At 35.4% G+C, this 21117-nt stretch overlaps 3 protein-coding genes and 1 non-coding gene across 7 annotated transcripts; all 4 read left to right on the top strand.

Annotated features, from left to right (window-relative positions):
• Window positions 1–1245: 1245 nt before the first annotated feature.
• On the top strand, window positions 1246–14171 carry LOC136341642 (uncharacterized). 4 transcript variants are annotated; one of them, XR_010732524.1, is made up of 12 exons: window positions 1248–1730; window positions 3334–3439; window positions 3498–3747; window positions 3889–4117; window positions 4939–5255; window positions 6951–7067; window positions 8341–8436; window positions 8496–8742; window positions 8801–9073; window positions 10604–10836; window positions 10896–11014; window positions 11073–11213. XR_010732524.1 is itself a non-coding variant. In XM_066286839.1 (10 exons), the coding sequence occupies exons 1-10, from the start codon at window positions 1592–1594 to the stop codon at window positions 14144–14146; spliced, it is 1959 nt and encodes a 652-aa protein (XP_066142936.1). In that variant the 5' UTR covers window positions 1246–1591; the 3' UTR covers window positions 14147–14171. The 4 variants fall into 4 exon arrangements, 2 of the variants coding, with proteins under 2 accessions (XP_066142936.1, XP_066142937.1); XR_010732523.1 differs by having other exon boundaries at window positions 10604–11014; XM_066286839.1 differs by lacking the exons at window positions 10604–10836; window positions 10896–11014; window positions 11073–11213 and adding an exon at window positions 13962–14171 and having other exon boundaries at window positions 1246–1730.
• LOC136341643 (lysosomal proton-coupled steroid conjugate and bile acid symporter SLC46A3-like) lies at window positions 11426–13887 on the top strand. The gene is made up of 8 exons (XM_066286842.1): window positions 11426–11949; window positions 12000–12282; window positions 12335–12551; window positions 12612–12742; window positions 13052–13153; window positions 13207–13344; window positions 13406–13646; window positions 13705–13887. Exons 1-8 carry the CDS (start codon window positions 11593–11595, stop codon window positions 13838–13840), a joined length of 1605 nt encoding a protein of 534 aa, XP_066142939.1. The 5' UTR covers window positions 11426–11592; the 3' UTR covers window positions 13841–13887.
• A 492-nt stretch (window positions 14172–14663) lies between the features above and the next one.
• On the top strand, window positions 14664–20653 carry eEF2 (eukaryotic translation elongation factor 2). The gene is made up of 12 exons (XM_066286838.1): window positions 14664–14816; window positions 15374–15588; window positions 15761–15954; window positions 16423–16631; window positions 16866–17352; window positions 17609–18025; window positions 18213–18447; window positions 18528–18769; window positions 18931–19136; window positions 19389–19540; window positions 19937–20042; window positions 20152–20653. Exons 1-12 carry the CDS (start codon window positions 14814–14816, stop codon window positions 20218–20220), a joined length of 2535 nt encoding a protein of 844 aa, XP_066142935.1. The 5' UTR covers window positions 14664–14813; the 3' UTR covers window positions 20221–20653.
• LOC136341743 (small nucleolar RNA SNORD31) lies at window positions 17461–17531 on the top strand. The gene has a single exon (XR_010732540.1). It is a non-coding gene; the product is annotated as a small nucleolar RNA SNORD31 (small nucleolar RNA).
• Window positions 20654–21117: the final 464 nt, after the last annotated feature.

Here is a 21117-nt window from a genome sequence, read left to right on the forward strand (position 1 = left end):
ATAATTTCTTTCTTTTTCTTGGTAGTTCCAAGTCTGAAGATCTACTTTGATTTTTCATTGCAACACCCAATTATTACAATAATATGATTTTAAGAAAGTCTTAAGAGGACTGTAGAATTTATTTTTAGTGTTTAGAGTTTACATTTATTCTGGTTTACTCACACTCAGCAGAGAGTTAAAACAAAAAGAAACGAAATTTTAAAACTGGCAATTTATAAGGTTAATAGCGTTGCCATATTAACTGTCAGAATTTAACATGAAAATATTCAAGGCAACAATGAGCGGGCTTTCCAAAGAATAGTTTGCTCTAAAGATTCTACTTGCACTTCTGATGATCCGCTTGCACCCAATTATTTAAATTATTATTAAATTTATTACATATACATATAATGAGCTTCCCCATTTTCAATTTATCGTATTCAGTAGATTAAGTAAATTAGCCTGGTTTTAATGCCAGTACGAATATTTTCCAATTCAAAAAGAGGATATCTACCAAACTGTGTTCCATATGAGCAGATGCTACCAAACTGCCATAATTGCTTCTAAAATCATTAGAACTTTCGCCCAATAAACTTTTTATTACTAATATGTAACACTTCGAATTAAATTCGTCCTGTGGGACGCAAAACTTATCCGTATCTCCTTCTATGGGAGCTTAGTCATCAGAAAAATAAGATCACTTTCAAATAAAACAAAGTGACTTTTCGCACAAAAGAAACCCTGAAACAATCTTTTCTAAGTAATAGATGATTAAAATTAAAAAAAACTTGTAGGCGTTGATGAACCGGAACGTAGGGCATTGATTGAGCAGCCTCTTACACATACAACTGTACCCTCTGATAACTGCCTAACAGATGAATTGATGCCAGACATGCTTGTGAAATATTAACGCTCCTTTGAGTCATTTGTATGATCACCCTATATCAATACTTTGTGTGAATTACAAATCGAGGGTCAATGTTGTAATTCACACAAAGTGTATTATGAGTCTTGCGCGTGGGTCGTGTGGCTTGAAAACGAGTTCGGCCAATAGAGACCAGTTTTATTCTGTTTAATTCAATTATATATTTTCGCATTATTACAGAGTAAACTCATATATAGATCCAATTGGTTTAATAAAAATTGTTTGTTGAATAAATTAGATCTCCTATTCTTCCGACTTCTTTAAGGGTTGTAAGAGCTGCGAAGAACTCCCGAAAGTACTTTCTCTATTTATACTCCTGCTTTCCATCTCAGCACTTAAAACCTCTAAGTCGTCCTCCTACCGTCAATTGAGGAGCTTTAACATGAAACAGTTTTCTCCTTCCAACGCTTAAAACTCTTTCAGTCGTTCTTCATTCTCTACATGGTCGATTTGCTTAAAAACCAGCCGGATTTGTTTTTAGTTTCTGAATAACATTCAAACGTTTCTAAGGGTGGATAAACTCTACACGCGACAAGGAAATCCGTCTAGAAAGGGTCGGGTTTGAAGGGCGCTAGCCGGTGCGCTTTTTTTTCTTTCTTCGCCACCTAGTAAAGAAGCATTGACTCGTTAATAAAGGCAGGTGTATGTAAAGCTCCGGTGTAAAACGACGGAATAAGGTTCACAAAAATGCCGAAAAACCCCGGTCTTAAGCTTTTCATTAAGACTTGGCCACGTAAAAGTGAGAAAAAAGGTGAAGAGGAAGACCGAAGGAGACCACTGACGGCCACTCTTGAAAAGCCCACAATATTGGATATACGATACATGAGTAAGTTGTCCTATGTTAAAATCATTCCAGGCGAAGGTACTAACAAAATATTCACCAGTGTTTTTTCGTGGTAAAAGGTTAATAAAATGAGTAATCACTTAAGTAATGGGGAAAGTGTATTTTACCGCACGCCGATTGCAATTGACGCTACCGCACATATTAAGTAAAATATATATTCTAAGAGCGCATGTGCTGCACACACGCGCTCTGCAATGCACGCATGTCGATGTTACATACTTAAAAGAAGTTTCGTCATTAAGGCATGACTCTTTATTTTGCTTTCGTTTTGTAAATGCGTGCGGTGAACCCACTTTATTTATGTAGAAAAATTATTATAAAAACCTAAATAATAGCTGCTGTTATATTAAAACGCCTTTTCCTTCTTTGAAGTTTCCTTCTAGTCTTATTAAACTAAAGAAATTATTATGAAGGAAAAAAAGGTTTCATTTCGTTCTGTTGAAATGTAGGATTAAGGGAAAGGATTTTCCCATTTTCTTCCTTTTAGATGAAGATCAATGTCTCTTCTCGATAGACTTGCGTCGTCTCACTGAACAAAATTTTTCTTCTCTGTGCAAATAACTATTATACATTTGTGATGCATAAGGAAGTAAAGGTTTTTACTACCTAGGGAATAAAAGTTATTTTCTCGTGCAAAAATAGGTGTGAATGGAAAATAAATGTCTAAATTCGCATATACGACTAGAATACAAAATAGGACAAATTTTATGTAACTACATCTATTGGTTAATCCTTATCTATGTGTAGCAATATTCTTAGAAGTTATGTGGGTTATTGAGATTTTCTATGACACCCGCATCACTTTGTATATTAATAAAGGGCTAGGTTTTTCATAATCTGCATTATAGCACCCGAAATTATAGAAACCGAATATTTCAATATGTTGTCGAGAATAACACATACGTTTATAAAAAGAAGAAAATAGCTCATGCTCACTTTCTGCATGAATATCAATTTCAGTTCAATTTTTATTATACTCAGTATCATTTTATTCAATGTTTGTGATAATTTTGAGGGATTGAGAGACAAAATTTCACACTATCGCAAACACTGAACGTTTTTTTGTGAATCACAAACATTCTAAGTTTGGATTTCACGAGACCTCAATACACACAAATTGTATTACAAAGCATAGATAAAGCTTAACATTTCGATACTTTTTGAGGCTATATGTGAATCAATAGAGCCTTACAGATAGGTGTTATACATATTCTCTGAATTTAATTCCACAACAGGTATTGTATAAGGAACAATAACCTGTGAGTTAACCTACATATCCACAACAATAGCCCTCATTTTTGTTAGCATTCGTGAGATATAATGAAGTTTTCTTAGAACTCTTCCATATAGAAATCTGTGTGTCATATATCGAAGAATTATGAGCAATTATTTAAATGGGAGGAAAACCTTTAAATTTACGCGTGTTACCAGGATCTTGATAGTGATGAATTATGAGGAAACATAAAACACTATTATAACACGCCTAGACAAATAAACTCGCCTCATTATGGAAATAACTCATCCAGTTTAATCACTATCTGCTTTAATCTATTGCCGTTGATAACGAACTAATTTTTGCTTACAGGCAAAATTGATATGAGTATCATACGAAAAGAATTCCTCAACATCACCAATCTATGCAGGCTGCCTCTAGTAATTAAGTCCAAAGGAAACGCCTACAAGCAATTAAGGTGCTGAGCAGACAGTTATTAAAACTTAGGACTTTTACACTATAGGATTTCTTTGCAGTATTTTAAATGGAGACCCGTACAAAACTACGAAGAAAAAACGAAAAAAAGCGGAACCGAATGATGACAGTCATGAAGATGAGGAAAGCAGCGTAGTCCAGAGCGCCAAACTCCAAGCTCCCGCAAACGCACTTATGAGATCGAGGAGTTCAAGAAGTAGCAACAAATCTGTGATAAATTGTGTGAAGCAAAATAGTATTTTAGCTATTAAAAATAGTATAAATGACGCCAATAACAATAAAACTTTGAAGGTATGTGAAAAAAACGTATTTATGCACACTGATGAATTTTCTGTTATAATACAAATCGGGGATCTAAATTTAACTGATGATGTACAAACATACAAAAGTATATAGTTATAATTGCAATGCAGAAGAATTATAATTTCAAAGGTGCCATCCAGAAAGCCGAGTCTGACAACAATACGACTAGTCAAACGAATGCCTTCACCTGACTTGGGGAAATCATCGACCAAACTGCCGTCTCCATGTAAAACGTGTGGAAGGCCTGACCTGCCTGAGCGCTTTCACAGCCATCCAGCCACTCCGTTGAAGCTCAGTCCCAAGAAGAGTCCTCGAAAAAGGACAGTGGAGGTCACCAAGAGCTCTGAGAAAATTCCAGGTAATAATTGATTTGACCTATTCTTTTTATTTTATCAATTTATATTTGATTTCTATGGAGTATTATGGGTGTGTAATGAACAAATTAGTAAATTTCGGGATGGTTAATTAGTCGAGGAGAAAATTCAATCAAGTTAAGTTAAATCTAATCCAGTTCCGCCATAATGTCAAGAGAACTATACGTTTTCTTGACATTAAGACGAAGTTAAAATAAGCTAATATTTCATAAATTACGTGTGTTGCACCCTTTGGCAGGGCTACAATTTACAGGTTCCAGTGAGCAAAAGAATGAGGATTTTTTAGGATTCTCCACTATCCTCTTTATATTTCTATATTTCCTGTTGTTCTAGGACATTTCATGCTTTATTACAGTATTACGCGAGTTCCTTAAGGGTTAATAACTTTTGACTGTTGTAATAACAACTTTGCTTCAGACGAACAAAAAAAAATCAATATGCTTTCATATACCTTCAGACCCGAAAATATGGGTTTGCCATTAATTTTACTATTATTAGAAATTCGTCATTTCTCATTAGGTAATTTAAACGGTTCGTTCGGTAAAAGTACCGGAGATATGCCCCGCCAGTAAACAACAAATTATTTTGTAGTAATTGTAATGAACTATCGCATGACCAACAATATGCCTGATGTAGAGTACCCATCACGCGGATCAGTTTCGGATTATTTATTGCCAGATTAACCAGATTTAACAGAAAATATCGGGATTTGTGTTTATACTAAAACATCTGGTAAGGTTTGATTGTTTTATGTGACTCCTTTTAGGTGAATAAAAATTTACTCAAATGTCTTCATTTTTTATAGTAAAAAGTACTGTTCAAAAACCTATCGCCATCAAATACAAATCCAAAGCCGGCAGCAACATACCTTCAGACATCCGAAAAACGCCATCTCCTTTAAAGAAATACACAAATAGTGGGTTACCCATCCCCAAGGTTTGCGTTACATCTCCAATGAAGTCAAAAGAAACTTCTAGCTCCAATAAGGAAAACAGCATGGGAAAGAAAACCTCAACTACCCCTCTGAGGGGAGGATCGGGGAAGAGGACTTTAACGTGTTATGTTTGCGGTAGGGAATTCGGGACTGCGTCATTGCCTTTGCATGAGCCGAAGTGCATTCAGGTTAGTTAAAATATGGGAAAATAGTCTTACTTGTAACTCAAAAAAGTTCTCAGAAAGTTAATATTTTTCTCCGCAACATGCAACTTTATGAAATTATAACCAAATTTCTAATCCATTTCACCCTGTAACAATCTACAGCGTAAACACAGTCGATAGGATGCGTAATTACCACTTAATTATAGGCAACCCTCCTAGCACTTTAATGTTATCAATTTCCTTTCACCATATTATCAAGAAATGCAAGTGGTTACAGTGTTCTATAGCTAATATATTTTCCCAGTTGCTGATGCTAATTATATGGTTTTTCTTGAAGAATTGGGCCTCAGCTATCTTGACCTTAAAGCAGGTCTGACCTAGTTAAGCAGAGCTATCACGAAGCTATTTTAAACTAGGTGAGAACTGTTTAAGCGGCTATCTTCGTTGCGGGTTTAATTTTCATTCAACTTTATTGCTTCCTCAAATCTGCATTTATTTGCATAAGACGAATTCTCAAAGGTGGAGATCAATATGTTCCCGTGCTATGTTTACGAAAATAGAAATTCAAGTAGAAACATTAATTACCACTTGACCTATGCATACACCGTATTATTGATACCGATAACTCTAATTATTATGATATTTCTCATTAATCACGTGACATTTCTTGATTAACTACCCCGCATCTAAAAATATTTACGGTATATTTAAATCGCATCTCGAGTATCTTATAACCGGAATATTCAACGTGGGTGTTTCTAAGCTTCGTTTGCATGAAAATTCTTTGTGGGCTGGCCCAAGGATGTCCATTTGCAAACCATTATGTCACTATTTCTAATTGCTCGATATTGTTTTCATTTCACTTCAGTCAGTAAACAACACGTTATGACTCAAGTTTAGTTTTTGAAGATCGTTTTAAATGGGAGAGTGCCGGTGTGGTTCTAAAGTACCCAGGAATATATTTGACAGATTATACCCTAACTCCCACGAGGTATGAGTACTTTTAAAGGCTCTGATAGGAAATTTGCTCAACTTGACCCCATTTTTTCTGTGGTTTTTAATGCATTCACCGTTTCATTAAGGCTGGAAGTCACCGATAATATGCGTTAAAGAGGTGAATGAAAACGAAAGTTTCAATGTAAATTTTTCTCATGTTTAATACCTATTAAAGTAGGTAGCACTTGGAGTGGTTGTTAAAAGGTCAATTTGCATTTTCTTCAATATTTCGTTAAAGAGTTTGACGATTTTTTCTGTAACGTGAAAAAAGATGTTTGTGGATCCTTCGATCTTCATAAGTAGTTTCCTGTTCCTAGATTTCAGACAGAGCATAAGAAACGAAAAAAAAAATGATGGCATATGTACTTATTTTATACATAAATTAAAATAGCTAAAGAGTTCCGATTAATGGTATGAATCCTGGTGCCTATCAAAGATTAAGAAACACTAGAGAGTGAGGGAATCCTATGGCACAAATGTATAAGAAATTCCGAATTAAATTCCTACCAATATGTAAATTCCTGCTTACTGCAGCAATCCTCGCCCTTACTGAATTAGAGATCTCCATTTTGCAATTACATTGAAAAAATTAAAATTTCTTATATATATATACATATATATGTGGCCACTATTCCATTTTATTCTTATAGTCGATGAGTTCTATACTTCACAGGTAAGCGGGAAATTTTCCCATTTTTTACAAGAAATGTCCTATATTTTCAGAAATGGAAAAGAGAAAACGCGAGTCTACCTCCGAACTTAAGGCGTAAACTTCCAATCAAACCTGAAGGGAAGATATCACAGAAGGAGTGGAATCAACTGGCGTGGGAAGCTTCTCAGGTAAAGGAAAATACTGAAGAAATTATTTGATATTTTTATTGAAGATAATCCTTCAATTAAAAAAATCTTAAGGCATGGTTCAGAAAATAGATTTTTAAAGCCGGGTAAACAGCCAAACGGGCACAAAATTATCTAATAAAAATAACATATGTAATTTTTATTTTCACGTGAAAATATCGATTTATTTATACTAATAACAAAATCAATGGAAATATTATCGAAACTTACAAAAAAAAAACCTTTCACCTGTCATGTAAGTGAACAAATATGATCTTTTTCCACCCTCGTTAATACATACACGAACAACTAACCTTGAACCTTGAAATCCGGAATAACCCCTCGACCGATAATTAGGTTGGAACATGCGAAGCCTAATTTGGAGTTTTCCATTTTAAAACAAGTAATGTCACGCCCAGAAAACAAAATAACAATAATCTAGAAAATTATTGTGCAAAAAATTTACTTATATTTCCATTAAACTTTTCACTAAATCTCAATCTCACTCGTATAATAATATCACTAATTGTGATAAAAAAAAATAAACAGCTTTGTAGAACGCTTCACAAATATAATCGAATCATTATGGTCAAAGACATTATTTTAATGATGTGTCAGAACGACGTGGCCTACAAAAAGTACGACAAAATTTTAAACGCAGTGACGTTATTACCATGACATTCACGGGACGTCAGTCAATGACCTTATTATAACGTCGAATATGCGTTAGGCGCACCAGAATTAATTTTGCGAATTTCTAGTCCACTTTGTCTTGCGAAATTTCAACAAAATATTTATTGTAAAGTTGATCTGTAAAATATTAGATTTGGTAATATCACCTGGAATATTCATTTATGATCTCATCACATGCTGATTCTATCAGTTGCTTTCGATGCCTGATTGCAGCAATTGCATGCTGTGATCCAAATTTGGATACCACTACAAAAAAAACTAGGAAGAAAAATGTTGCATTCATCTACAACTTGATTTAATTAATTATAGATTAATTACTTAATGATTAAAGCAATTATATGCAGCAATGTAGCAACTTAAATTTATTTATCTTCTTTGTGAACGACTTTTCCCATTGAGTCGGCTTATATTTTATGCGACCTTGCTAATCTGCATAAGCTTAGAATGAACTATTTCGAGAGCACTTAATTTATTCTATCGATTGGATTCACATATGAACCTCGGTTTTCGGTGCTAATATCAGCTTTAAGTAACACAGGTATTTTGATTTGATTCATTCAAATTTACCTTAAGTTCATTCCAGGCAGCTCTGGTCCCTTGCGGGAACTGCGGACGCACCTTTCTTCCGGACAGATTGCTGGTTCACCAAAAAAGCTGCAAAGCTCCACTAAACCACCCAGTAAGTCTATGGTCCCGTTGTCTTCATCTTATATTTGCTAAAAGAACTGATTTATTCAGAAAAAAACCTCGTCAAACGACACTCTTTATTCATCCTCATCATCTCCGATGTCTTTAAACTCAGACAAAGCCTCAACTTCAACACCTAGTAAGCCCCAACAGCCCCCTTCAGTAGAATGCTACATATGCGGCAAGATGTTCGGGACGCACTCCATAAAAATCCATGAAAAGCAATGCTTGAAAAAGTGGCACGTGGAAAATGAGAGTTTGCCTTATGATATGAGGAGTCCAGCACCCCTTAGACCTGGTAATAAGTATTTAGTTTTACTACTGAGAAATGGTTCTAAAGTTTGGCTTTTTTACAGCGAAGAGCGTTTCTCAGAAATCGCTTGTTCACATTTCGCCTGAAATTACTGAGCATTCTTCAAGAGCATCCCCAAAGAGTGATAAGGACAATCGCCCAGCTTCTGGACCTAGATCTCACATGCTTCCTTGTTATCTATGTGGAAGGTTGTTCAGTATCAGCTCTATTTATATACATGAACCTCAGTGCCTGAAAAAGTGGACAATTGAGAACGACAAATTGCCTCCCAACAAGCGACGACCTGTGCCTTTAAAGCCAGATATTAAATTCACTCGTAAGTTTTTCGATGTTATTGATTTTTAGTAGAAAATAATTTTCAAAAATGAACGAAACGATGTCCGGTAATAAGTAAATAAAAGTTGATTATGGCCTAGCGTCTCGGAATAAATCGCACGCTAAAAGTAAAGGTACTACCAAGCCAACAAAGATTGTTCCTATTTGAGCGTTTTGATTTTTCTCCGTTTTTTGAAGCTAAAAGTCGTCGTACTAAATGTGAATGAATAGCGCCTATTTCTGGAACAAACCTTAGTTTTAATGAAAAGTTCTTGCTTTATGAAGATTTTTGCAAGTCATATAGAACTTGGGTTTTTTAAAAAGTTGCATTGTTGTGAACGTCCTATGCAACATTTTTCCGTGTTTTATTACTACAAGGTTAACTCCGGTAAAATATAATCAAATAACGTCACAATAAAATTCATTTTTTTGTTCAAATCTAGCACAACCGAACATTAAAGAAGTCTTTGTTATTACATGAATGAGGAGCTTAACGATTGTAAATAGCAAAATCGATACAGTGTATAATTATTGCTTTGTGTAGAAATATGGTAACTTGGAGCATCAATTTTTTACCGTAGAAAAATGCTTTAAAAGATTTTAGTAAACTCATATTCACTTTTTTGTCAGGAAAAGTAATCAATGAAATGTGAAAATATTTTAATGTTTTTTTAATACAAACTCAATTCTTTTAGGATACACACGACAAATTCGAAAATGTCGTTTTTTTTTAAGTTGCTGAGAACCCAAAAATAATTTGGCAGATCTCCTTGCATAATAAATCTCTACCATTAAATGTGCAATTTTTCTCCTATTTAATGAAGTTTATGTCTCGTACGGTTTACGAAATGTACATTCTGGGCATTTTTATCTTGAACATACCGCATAAGTAGATTTTCATTCAATGTTTTGTTGAGGAGTTATAGAGAGATGTTGTGTTAATATTACGATGTCCGCAAGATTAAATAAAACAGGTTTTTACTGATAATATTCAAAACCCTAGGATTTCTTGATGTATGGCTCCCAAGATACGTAATTAAGGTACGGTTGAAAATGTCTATAGATTTGCAAATTAGGTGCTCATCTAATTAACCGGTTATTCAAGCAAGGGAAGTTGACCGACTCAGTTTTATTAAAGGCGGAAATCCAAATTAATTATTTCTAGTCAGTAGTCCATTCATATCGTGATCAAGAATTCATATAGTATCTATACTTAGAATATAAAGATAAGAGGTAGGTACATAAAGCTATTAAAAACCTATGTTTTTTACATTCTTTTCTTATTGAACTATTACATTTTTATCATTATCATATTGCGTCTCACTGATAAGGATAGAGACACACAATACAACTTTTAATTTATATACTAACTGTATAAATTATCACCTATTGAAACACCAAAAGTGTACCACGATCTATCTAATACACTTTGCAATGTCAATTTTCCTCCTAAACCAACATTAGACGCAAATATTATAATAACAAAAATAATACTTGCAGATCTACTTTTCACATTTAAAATTATCCGTAGATAACATCTACATATGTATGAGTGTGCAGTGCATGTGACTACATATTTCAAACAGTGGAAATATACCTGAAATATTACAAGTTTGAGGGAAAATGATCCGTGGTCATTCACCCATGGCAGGGTGTAAAACACACGAACCCCAATTATTTTATGGCATGGGGGTTAAGCACACGAAGCCGAAGGCAATAATAAATATGTAGTAATTGAGACTCTTGTAATAACATACATAAGATGTAAGATAGCTTTATATGTAGGTGAAAACATCGATTGTTTAAACGAGATAAATATATAGGGCGTTTTTGTGTGAGTATCAAAGTCTAATTTGGATCGTCTATAGGTGCTACTGTAAATACCTATCTGAATTTTGTTTAAGATTTACTGCGCCTGTGTAGCTGCGTAATTAATTGCAATGTAAGAGAACCGATACTAAATTACTTTGATAGATTTTTATGCAAAGAAATCGTTTCAGATAATGGGAAAATAAATTTTGAGGAGATTAACGACGCCTATTGGCAAACCCATTTGAGCCAGTTGGTGCCCTGCAAGATCTGCTCCAGGACCTTCAACCCTGATAGGGTGGCGGTCCACGAACGCAGTTGTAAGAGGAATTAACAATTTAGACTACAAAACTCTAATTAACTTACAAAAAAATTTGAAATTAAAAATAATTTGATTAATTAAAATGCATTTTTAATACCAGAAATTACTCGAAATTACCTAAATAATATAATTCCCGTAAAATTCTGTTCGAACATTCGGTTGAGTTAAAGAGAAAAACAATAACCTTTGTAATTGCTACAATATAATTACTAAGTAAACAAAACTCATTCCAACATTCACATAAGAAAAATAAAATATATCAAAATTCATACACTATCTTCACTTAATTGTTCTTTCTATGCACAGTTTGAATTATTGCGATATGAACAGTACCTAAAAGATAATTTTAATTGTTGTTGTGAGGTGCAGTGCAAAATTGATCAGCGATCATGTCTTTGGCGAAAGCGAGAAGCATTGAAGCTGACCTTCAAACCATGATCTGGAGTCCCGAAAGGGTTCCAGAAGTGAAAGTGAAAAAGAAAAAATCGTTTCATAAGAAAATCGAATACTTGATTTCCCATATGACCATTGAGCCCACCTTGGTATTTTATATACTGCCTAGCATGATGATCACAATAGCGGTCCAGAATTTAAATCTGGAAAAAGCCTGCAGGGTGAATTTAGGGATTTCCATCGAACACTGCGACGCCCTTACTAGTGGTAACGAATCAGCTTATCCAGACTATAAAAGGGACGAGGAGCAAGTGCAGACTTTGGCTACTTATATGTCCATTATGAAAAATGCTGTAAGTACTTGCACAGGCATATAGCAAAATAAGCATTAAATATCAACCAGATCCAAAGCATTATACCTGGGATAATGTTACTGTTTTTGGGGGCTTGGAGCGACAAATACCAAAAGAGAAAACTGTGCATGTTATTACCAGTTTTGGGGGACATGGCTTCAGTTACAGGCCTTTTAATCTGCACTTACTTTTACTACGAAATTCCAATGGAAGTGAGTTCTTTATGCGAATCTCTATTTCCTTCCCTATCTGGGACATGGTTCGCTATGTTCACTGGAGTTTACAGTTATATTAGTGATGTAAGTAGTGAGGAGGAAAGGACTTTGAGAGTTGGTAAGAACTAAAAAATGTATAACTAAAACATGTTTTATAATGCTTGTTTTAGGTGCTGTAAATATGCTCACTAATGTTGCAATGTGCATTGGAACTGCTCTAAGCGGGGTTTTATATGAGTACACGGGTTTTTATGGAGTGTATTTAATCGCCATGATCATGTACTCAGTATCCTTGGGGTATGGATTTATTTTTATTGAAGATCCATGTAATCAGTTTTCAGAAGACGGAGCTAAAATTGAAAAACCAAAGAGTAATGGGTTTTGTAGGTAGATATATCTAAACTTTTTCCTTGATAAAATGAAGAACTGAAATTAACCATTTTATAGGGACTTTTTCCAAACTGAACACATTACAAACACCTTTAAAACAGCAGTTAAATCGGGTAATAAAAGGGGGAGGAGTAAGAGAATATGCATCATTATGTTTCTGTTTGTCATTGTAGTGGGGCCCTTTTATGGTAAGTCAACGTCTAGAATAAATATGTGTCCTGTATCTATGACCTTATCTGAATCTTTCTAATAGCCAGAAATAAACTTTCCTTATGTTCAGCCTTTTCAACATTCAAGATTAGTCCAAGGGCAGGAACTCCCTTTAATTGAGGGTGTATTTATCTTCAGCTAATCAGTCTGACATGACCTCGTTGCATTTTCGTACCTACCACCCTTTACATTTAGATAGGAAGATTTTAATCTATGCAAATGTAGACACATAAGGAATAATGTTTTGTTTTAACAGAGTTGAAAATTACAAGAAATAATATTTTTAGGTGAACTTAATGTGGTTTACTTCTCTGTGCGACTTCGCTATGGTTGGGACGCCATGCAATACAGCTTTTTCACCACTTTCCAATTTGTCACTAATACTTTGGGTAAATCTGAATATTTTCATAAGCTTTCTTATTTATTAGCTGAAAACTGGCAGGAACAATGTTCTCCCTCTCCATCTTCTCGCAACACCTCAAACTCGATGATTCCCTCTTAGGAATAATCTCGTGTTCGACGAAAATACTTTCTGCAGGGATTTATGCTTTCGCCACAGGGTCAATAATATTCTATCTTGGTAACTATATTAATAAAGAATGTAAAACTTCAAGGTGTTCGAAGTTGAATTTGTTTTTCAGGAGCTGTAGCTGAAATTTTTTGCGGTACTTCATTCATTGCCATGAGGGCCATGATAAGCAAGCTTGTGGATGCTGAAGAATTAGGAAAGATTAACTCACTCTTTGGCATATTAGAGGCAGTTGTGCCTCTGGTTTATGGGCCTTTGTATAGCAGAGTTTACGCTCTGACTATTGATGTTTTTCCAGGATGTTTCTATTTAGTTGGAGGGGGCTTGACGATGCCCACGTTACTTATTTTCTAGTGAGCGCCATAACTTGTTTGCAGGAATTTTGATGCTGAAAAATGTTTATTTTTTTAGTTGGCTATACTTGGAGCACAAGAAGGATTTGAAAGAAAACACGGTCAAGTCAGTTTGTGAAGAGAAACTCTTCCAAAAAGAAAAACATTTGGAACAGAAGAAACCAGGAGAATTACGCGCCTCCTCGACTTTTTAATCTAAAATTAAACATTATAATAAAAATAAACGATCCATTCAAATTTAGATCAATATTCTTGTTCTATTTATAATTCAACTTTTAATGAGAAACAATTTAAACAGTTCATAATTTGTTCCAGCTTCTGGAGGGGTCGACTTCAAAGGAACCTTCGACCGCATCTGGCAGAACCACCTGACAGAGCTGATAGAATGTCACAAATGTGGACGAAACTTTTTCCCAGATCGCATCGAGAAGCATAGGGAAGCATGTATTGGTTTGAAAGTAGATCTTAAGCGTACTTTAAATAAGAAAAATCGCAAATAAATAATAAAAATTTTCAACAACAAAAGTTTCCTCCTATTATTGCGGCTATTTGACTTGCAGGGAGATAGGGGGCATTTTACAATAAAATCCCTTTTCTTCGAAACACTTCTCAAATCTTCTTACATCTGATATTTTCGAAAAGACGAGTAAACACGCCACTAACTAACAGCAGACCTAAATTTGTGCAACTGTTCGATTCAAAACTTGTGAGCGTCGGGTAGAACTGTAAGAAAATAATAAGGCAAGTGGAGCCCTTTAGTTTTCCTATTTCGATTTTTCATCTATACAGTGTTTTCATTTCCTATCATTTAAATCTACAGAAGAGTGGGGTTTTGAAACTTGCTCTATTGATTAAATTTAAATTTAAAAAAACCGTGAGTTTCGTCATATTAGTTACCAATTTTTACTACGGGCGTCTACTTTTAGGTTGTTGAGTTCTGTCTCTGACAGAACAGTACAGATCCACTTTTAATAAGTGAAAGCACCTAAATGTTCCCCAACAAATCATACGTCAAAGTTGCCAAGTCACTTCGTGGCAGACATTTCACTTTTCACGTCTTCCTACACGTTGCGCCCCTTGCCCCACCGTCGGTCTTTTACGGTTGTGCGCCATAGTTGGCGTATCGTCAGTTACCTGTGTTAAAGAACAAATCTTGAAACATCCAAAATGGTGAGTACCATAGACTATTCTTAAGTATCCCATAACATACCTCACAGTGTTTGCTATAAGCGTGTGTAAATATGCCCGGAGTTTTGTGAGAGAAAAATTAGAAAAACTGATCTTTTTCAAACATTGCACAACAGTATGAAAGATTCTGAAGGGCCGTGTTTATTTGTTCATTTGGCTAGTTAGTAAATTCTGTCTTTCAAATATAACTCCAATATTGATTGTATAAAAGGATTTGGGTCAGTTTTTTTGGAAAAAGGGCTTGAAGTCTTAAAAATATGGTAAGAATAAACACAAGTTCAGTTTCTAAGGAGCATTGACACTAAAGTGCACTGTGGCAGTTGCACTTCTGCAGAAACCGTTTATGCAACTGCATTTTCAAGATCAATACGATTTCTCGTTATTCTCTTATAGTTTCTCAGTCAAATCTTTCCTATTAACCTACATTGTGTAAACTTTCAGCAGATACAATACAATATGCTAACAATATCTTACTTACATACAATATCAAATACTCTCAAGAAGTACCCCTTTTGACATGAAACACGCTCTTTTTATAGGTGAACTTCACAGTAGACGAAATCCGTGCCATGATGGACAAGAAGCGGAACATCCGTAACATGTCTGTCATTGCTCACGTAGATCATGGAAAGTCCACTCTAACTGACTCCTTGGTATCTAAAGCTGGTATCATTGCTGGTGCCAAAGCTGGAGAGACAAGATTTACAGACACCAGAAAGGATGAACAAGAAAGATGCATTACCATTAAATCTACGTAAGTTTTTATCCATACTATTTCTATAAAGATTCTAAGATGCAAAATGATGACTAGTGCTAACCCTTGATTAAACCATGACAGTATTGATTAGTCTTTCTGATTTCACCTAAATTGTCCTAATATGAAATATTAAAAAACTAAGTAATGCATGAGAAAAATGTGGTTTCAGTGCAATCTCTATGTTCTTTGAGCTTGAAGACAAAGATTTGGTCTTCATCACAAGCCCTGACCAAAGAGAGAAAGATGAGAAAGGTTTCTTGATCAACCTTATTGATTCTCCTGGACATGTTGACTTCTCATCAGAAGTAACTGCTGCCCTTCGTGTAACTGATGGTGCTCTTGTAGTGGTAGATTGTGTATCAGGTGAGTGTCATTGAAGCAAGTGCTACTACTTTATCCTTTGTTGAAGGCAGAATTTTTACATAATCAGTATTGTTTTATTTAGATAATAATTTGATAATGTTGCCCATATTGTCCAAGTGTGTCAGTCAAATCAAACAGTTTTGCAAATACATTGAAGAGTTCAGTTATCCTGTTTGTAAAGCAAGGGACAAGATTAATAGAAATTTTTCGGGCTATTAAGTTTTAAGTCTCATGTTACAATGTTCCAGATATTGATATATGTATGCGAACTACCCTAAGTATTATTGACTTAAGTGGTATCATTGGTTTTTAGTTTTCAAGCTACATTTGGATATATGTTTATGTTGATTCATGTTAATGTCCCAATCTAATTTTTATCATTAATTGGGGCTAGTTGACTTTTAAATTATTCAAATGGCACTTCATCTATCCCTAAAATACACGCGGAAAATATTTCGCCCTTTCCAGGTGTATGTGTACAAACTGAAACCGTGTTGCGTCAAGCCATTGCTGAACGTATCAAGCCTATTCTCTTCATGAACAAAATGGACCGCGCGCTACTCGAACTGCAGTTGGACTCTGAAGAACTGTATCAAACCTTTCAGCGTATCGTGGAAAACGTTAACGTAATCATCGCTACTTACAATGATGACGGAGGTCCGATGGGTGAAGTCCGCGTAAGTGAATTTAATTACTCCTAAAACCATATCTTTTCGAGCGTGTTCTTATAATGGGCATACTTTTCGTAAGTGTATGTTTACAAGAGCGTTCGGTAAAGCAATAAGTGTCATCTTTTGCCCTGTGGTGTTTTGTCAATATTCACCTCAGTTTCCTACAATGATACATTTAAATTATACTTAAGTATCTTAATTTTCGCGTCAATATAACAGTTTAATTCTCTGTTTATTCAGGTTGACCCAAGCAAAGGTTCTGTTGGTTTCGGATCTGGTCTTCATGGTTGGGCTTTTACCCTGAAACAGTTCTCCGAAATGTACGCTGAGAAATTCAAGATTGATGTTGCAAAACTAATGAACAGACTCTGGGGAGAGAACTTCTTCAACCCAAAAACCAAAAAATGGACCAAGCAGAAAGACGCAGATAACAAAAGGTCCTTCTGCATGTACATCCTGGATCCCATCTACAAAATCTTCGATGCCATCATGAACTATCGCAAAGAAGAGTACGAATCTTTATTGGTTAAGTTGGGCATAGCCTTGAAACACGAAGACAAGGACAAGGACGGCAAACAACTACTGAAGGTCGTAATGAGAACATGGTTGCCCGCCGGAGAAGCTTTACTTCAGATGATTGCCATCCACCTACCGTCACCTGTGACCGCTCAGAAGTATAGGATGGAAATGTTGTATGAAGGACCTCATGATGATGAAGCTGCTATTGGTGAGTTATAAGGAAATTATTGGCTTTTGACAGAGCTCATTCATCAAAAGTAATTAAAAAATGCATTAAAACAATTTTCTCTTTGCCACATTACCATTTGTTGCTGTTATTTTCTATGATGACTTATTACCGCCCCAGTCTGATTTTTTCATGACTGATTCGGTCATTGCTGACACACACATATATATATATTCAAATTGCGATTAATTGTTATTTTTGAGGAAATACGTATTTGCTATATAAACAATTATTTCAGCTATCAAAACTTGCGACCCAACCGGACCCTTGATGATGTACGTCTCAAAAATGGTACCGACCTCTGACAAAGGTCGTTTCTACGCTTTCGGTCGTGTATTCGCTGGTAAAGTCGCCACCGGAATGAAGGCACGCATCATGGGTCCCAACTACGTCCCTGGCAAGAAGGAAGACTTATATGAAAAGGCTATTCAAAGAACCATTTTGATGATGGGTCGTTACGTGGAGGCCATTGAAGATGTACCTTCTGGTAACATTTGTGGTTTGGTTGGCGTCGATCAGTTTTTGGTCAAAACCGGAACCATCACTACTTACAAGGATGCCCATAACTTAAAGGTCATGAAGTTCAGCGTGTCACCTGTGGTGCGCGTAGCCGTCGAACCCAAGAACCCTGCCGATTTACCCAAGCTTGTAGAAGGTAGGTTTCCCTTGATTGTTTATTTCCATCAGTAAAAAGTCAAATTTTAATGATGACAGTTAATTACCGCCCCAGTCTGACTAGTGTTCATGATTGATTGGTATTTTGAATCTGAATTTTAGAGTTTAGTTAATTTTAATAGTAGCTGAAACAACTGCACATTGCACAAAATTCATTTACATTTCAGGTTTGAAACGTCTAGCTAAGTCCGATCCTATGGTGCAATGTATCATAGAAGAGTCTGGTGAGCACATCATTGCAGGAGCTGGTGAACTCCATTTGGAAATTTGTCTTAAGGATTTGGAAGACGACCATGCTTGCATTCCCATCAAGAAATCCGACCCTGTGGTATCGTATCGTGAAACTGTCAGTGAAGAATCTGACCAAATGTGTTTGTCGAAGTCGCCCAACAAACATAACAGGTAAGAATATGTAATTGTTTGAATTTTTAGTACTGTTCATTAAACATACAAAATGTTTATTTTGTGTCTCTTTTTGTAAGGTTGTTTATGAAGGCTCAACCTATGCCTGATGGTCTTGCCGAAGATATTGACGACGGCAAAGTAAACCCACGTGACGAGTTCAAAGCACGTGCCCGTTACCTTGGCGAAAAATATGATTATGACGTCACTGAGGCGCGTAAAATCTGGTGCTTCGGGCCCGACGGAACTGGTCCCAACATCTTGGTCGACTGTACCAAAGGAGTACAGTACTTGAATGAAATTAAAGATTCCGTTGTTGCCGGTTAGTATACAATTTTTTAAGCGAAACTTACGATTTAGATCATGTTGTATTTCTTTTTGGGCAATATTGAAATTACCTTTTTGAATGTTTTGTATTTAGCACCTTGATATTATTTATTTAAATTGTGATGTCATGTTGTCCTTTTTTACATTTCTTGTTAGGTTTTCAATGGGCAACCAAGGAAGGTGTCCTATCCGAAGAAAATTTGCGTGGTGTGAGGTTCAATATCTATGATGTGACCCTCCATGCTGACGCCATCCATCGTGGCGGTGGTCAAATCATCCCAACCACCCGTCGTTGTTTGTACGCCTGTTTGCTGACTGCCTCCCCCAGGCTTATGGAACCCGTCTACCAATGTGAAATTCAAGTATGTTTTATTTTGAATTAAAAAAAAGTATCCATTATCACATAAAAACCATCATTATTCAATGTTGAGCTATAATAAATTGTGGTTCAATGTTTGCACATGGTGGTAAAGTAAAAAAGTTTCCTTTTTCTAGTTCTGAATGAAGTTAATTCGTCGGGATTGGAACCGGGTTACGGACAAGTGTTTATAATATTTTTGGTATTTTGCGGTTTTTGCGATCATTTAACTTAATTTGTTTTTCGATTTTTCTAGTGCCCTGAAGTGGCCGTCGGTGGTATCTACGGTGTGTTGAACAGAAGGCGAGGACACGTTTTCGAAGAAATGCAGGTGACTGGTACGCCTATGTTCGTCGTCAAAGCTTATTTGCCAGTAAACGAATCGTTCGGTTTCACTGCCGACCTTAGGTAAGGTTAAAAGCCCTTTAAAGTTTCTGATTTTGTGAATTTTAATGAATTTTGTGATTAATTTTCATTCCCAGCATTATCCCATACACAATTATTAACGTAAATGATAATTATTGTGCGCAACAATGCTGGGACAGTAAATCCTGTATATCCTCCAGTTTGTTCGTCTCTGAACTCTCAGGGTTGGAAACGCAGAATACATTTACTTTTTAAAAAAAGTTGTGAAAACTACTGATCTTGCTCACACCACTAACAATATAGGGCGAATATTTCAAACTTGCACAATAATTATATATGAAGTAAAAACGTTACAGCATGAACTCACGTTCTCTTATGAGTTGATGTGTAGACATTAGAATAGACACATGAAATATAACATTTTGTTTGTGCGTTTAGGTCCAACACTGGAGGGCAGGCCTTCCCGCAGTGCGTGTTCGACCATTGGCAAATTCTTCCAGGAGATCCACTCGAAACCGGCACAAGACCTTTCAACGTTGTACAGGTAAGATGTGAGTCATAAAAAGTACAAAATTTCAATCGTTAGCCAAGCTCTTCGTTCAAACTTTTAAGGTGAGCCCCGAAATTAATTGTTTTATTTTGTTTACTTTCAGGACACGCGTAAAAGAAAAGGTCTTAAGGAAGGTCTCCCAGACCTCACCCAATACCTGGACAAGCTATAAACGAACCCATTGCATCATTTTTTTGTACAGATAAGCCCCTTATAGCCACATTTGCAAAAAATTTGACTATAAGGGGGCTGACTGAGTACAAAAACTCAGTCAAAGTGTTTCCGATAATACTATTATAAGAAACACACCGACTCGTTAAATTCTTTTCGCCATTGATCCTGGCAGGGTCTTTAACCACACAAGCGGAAGCTCCATATTTTTTTATTCTTAATTTTATGTAACAGATATCTGCAAGAAAACGAAATTATCATTAATGTGAACCTGTTGTTGTACTTGTCGATGGCAATTTCGTTTTTTTTTTGTAGTGGAAAGTAAATTCTACAATAGACATAGATTTTTATTCACTGAAGGGAATTATACTAAGATAAATTATTAGGCGACTTGTTTACTCTTTTTTTTTTGTGTAATAAATACTAAATTTTTATTTTTGGGAATTTTCATTGCCTTTTTAAGAATCCGAGAAAGGTTAGGTGAGGCTTTATAACGGTAAAGGTGAAAAATAGTTAATCTGGGATAACTTCAAGGTGGGTAAAATAATTAAACATCCAAAGGCTTCTATTTAATATCTTATTGTTTAAAATTATGATTATTTTTACTTTGTTCTGTTTTCAGGTCTTGTCATCCACTCATTTTACTATAAGTGTGATTCAGTCAGGGATAGCAAATAAGGTTGGTATAAATTCTTTTACTTGAATCTAATATCCCAAACCTTAACTTAATGGCTATTTTATGATGATATTTTTAATAGAAGACGCTTACAGCATCAATGTTTTTTTGCCAAAAGGATTCTGATATATCTTAATATGTCATCTATTCAATCTTATTTAAAAAAATGTTTTATTGACACACGTATTTATTTTCAGATACACGACATACTTTGAATTTCAT

The sequence above is a fragment of the Euwallacea fornicatus genome, chromosome 10 (assembly GCF_040115645.1).
Source record: "Euwallacea fornicatus isolate EFF26 chromosome 10, ASM4011564v1, whole genome shotgun sequence".
NCBI lineage: Eukaryota > Metazoa > Arthropoda > Insecta > Coleoptera > Curculionidae > Euwallacea > Euwallacea fornicatus.

Coding starts and splice junctions, on each gene's coding strand:
- LOC136341643 (XM_066286842.1), top strand. CDS start 11,593: ATGTCTTTGGCGAAAGCGAGAAGCATTGAAGCTGACCTTCAAACCATG. Junction 13,154..13,206: donor ATTTGTCACTAATACTTTGG/GTAAATCTGAAT, acceptor GAAAACTGGCAG/GAACAATGTTCTCCCTCTCC. Junction 13,647..13,704: donor CCCACGTTACTTATTTTCTA/GTGAGCGCCATA, acceptor TTATTTTTTTAG/TTGGCTATACTTGGAGCACA.
- eEF2 (XM_066286838.1), top strand. Junction 18,448..18,527: donor TCGCCCAACAAACATAACAG/GTAAGAATATGT, acceptor TCTTTTTGTAAG/GTTGTTTATGAAGGCTCAAC. Junction 20,043..20,151: donor GACCTTTCAACGTTGTACAG/GTAAGATGTGAG, acceptor GTTTACTTTCAG/GACACGCGTAAAAGAAAAGG.
- LOC136341642 (XM_066286839.1), top strand. CDS start 1,592: ATGCCGAAAAACCCCGGTCTTAAGCTTTTCATTAAGACTTGGCCACGT. Junction 1,731..3,333: donor ATTGGATATACGATACATGA/GTAAGTTGTCCT, acceptor TTTTGCTTACAG/GCAAAATTGATATGAGTATC. Junction 5,256..6,950: donor ATGAGCCGAAGTGCATTCAG/GTTAGTTAAAAT, acceptor CTATATTTTCAG/AAATGGAAAAGAGAAAACGC.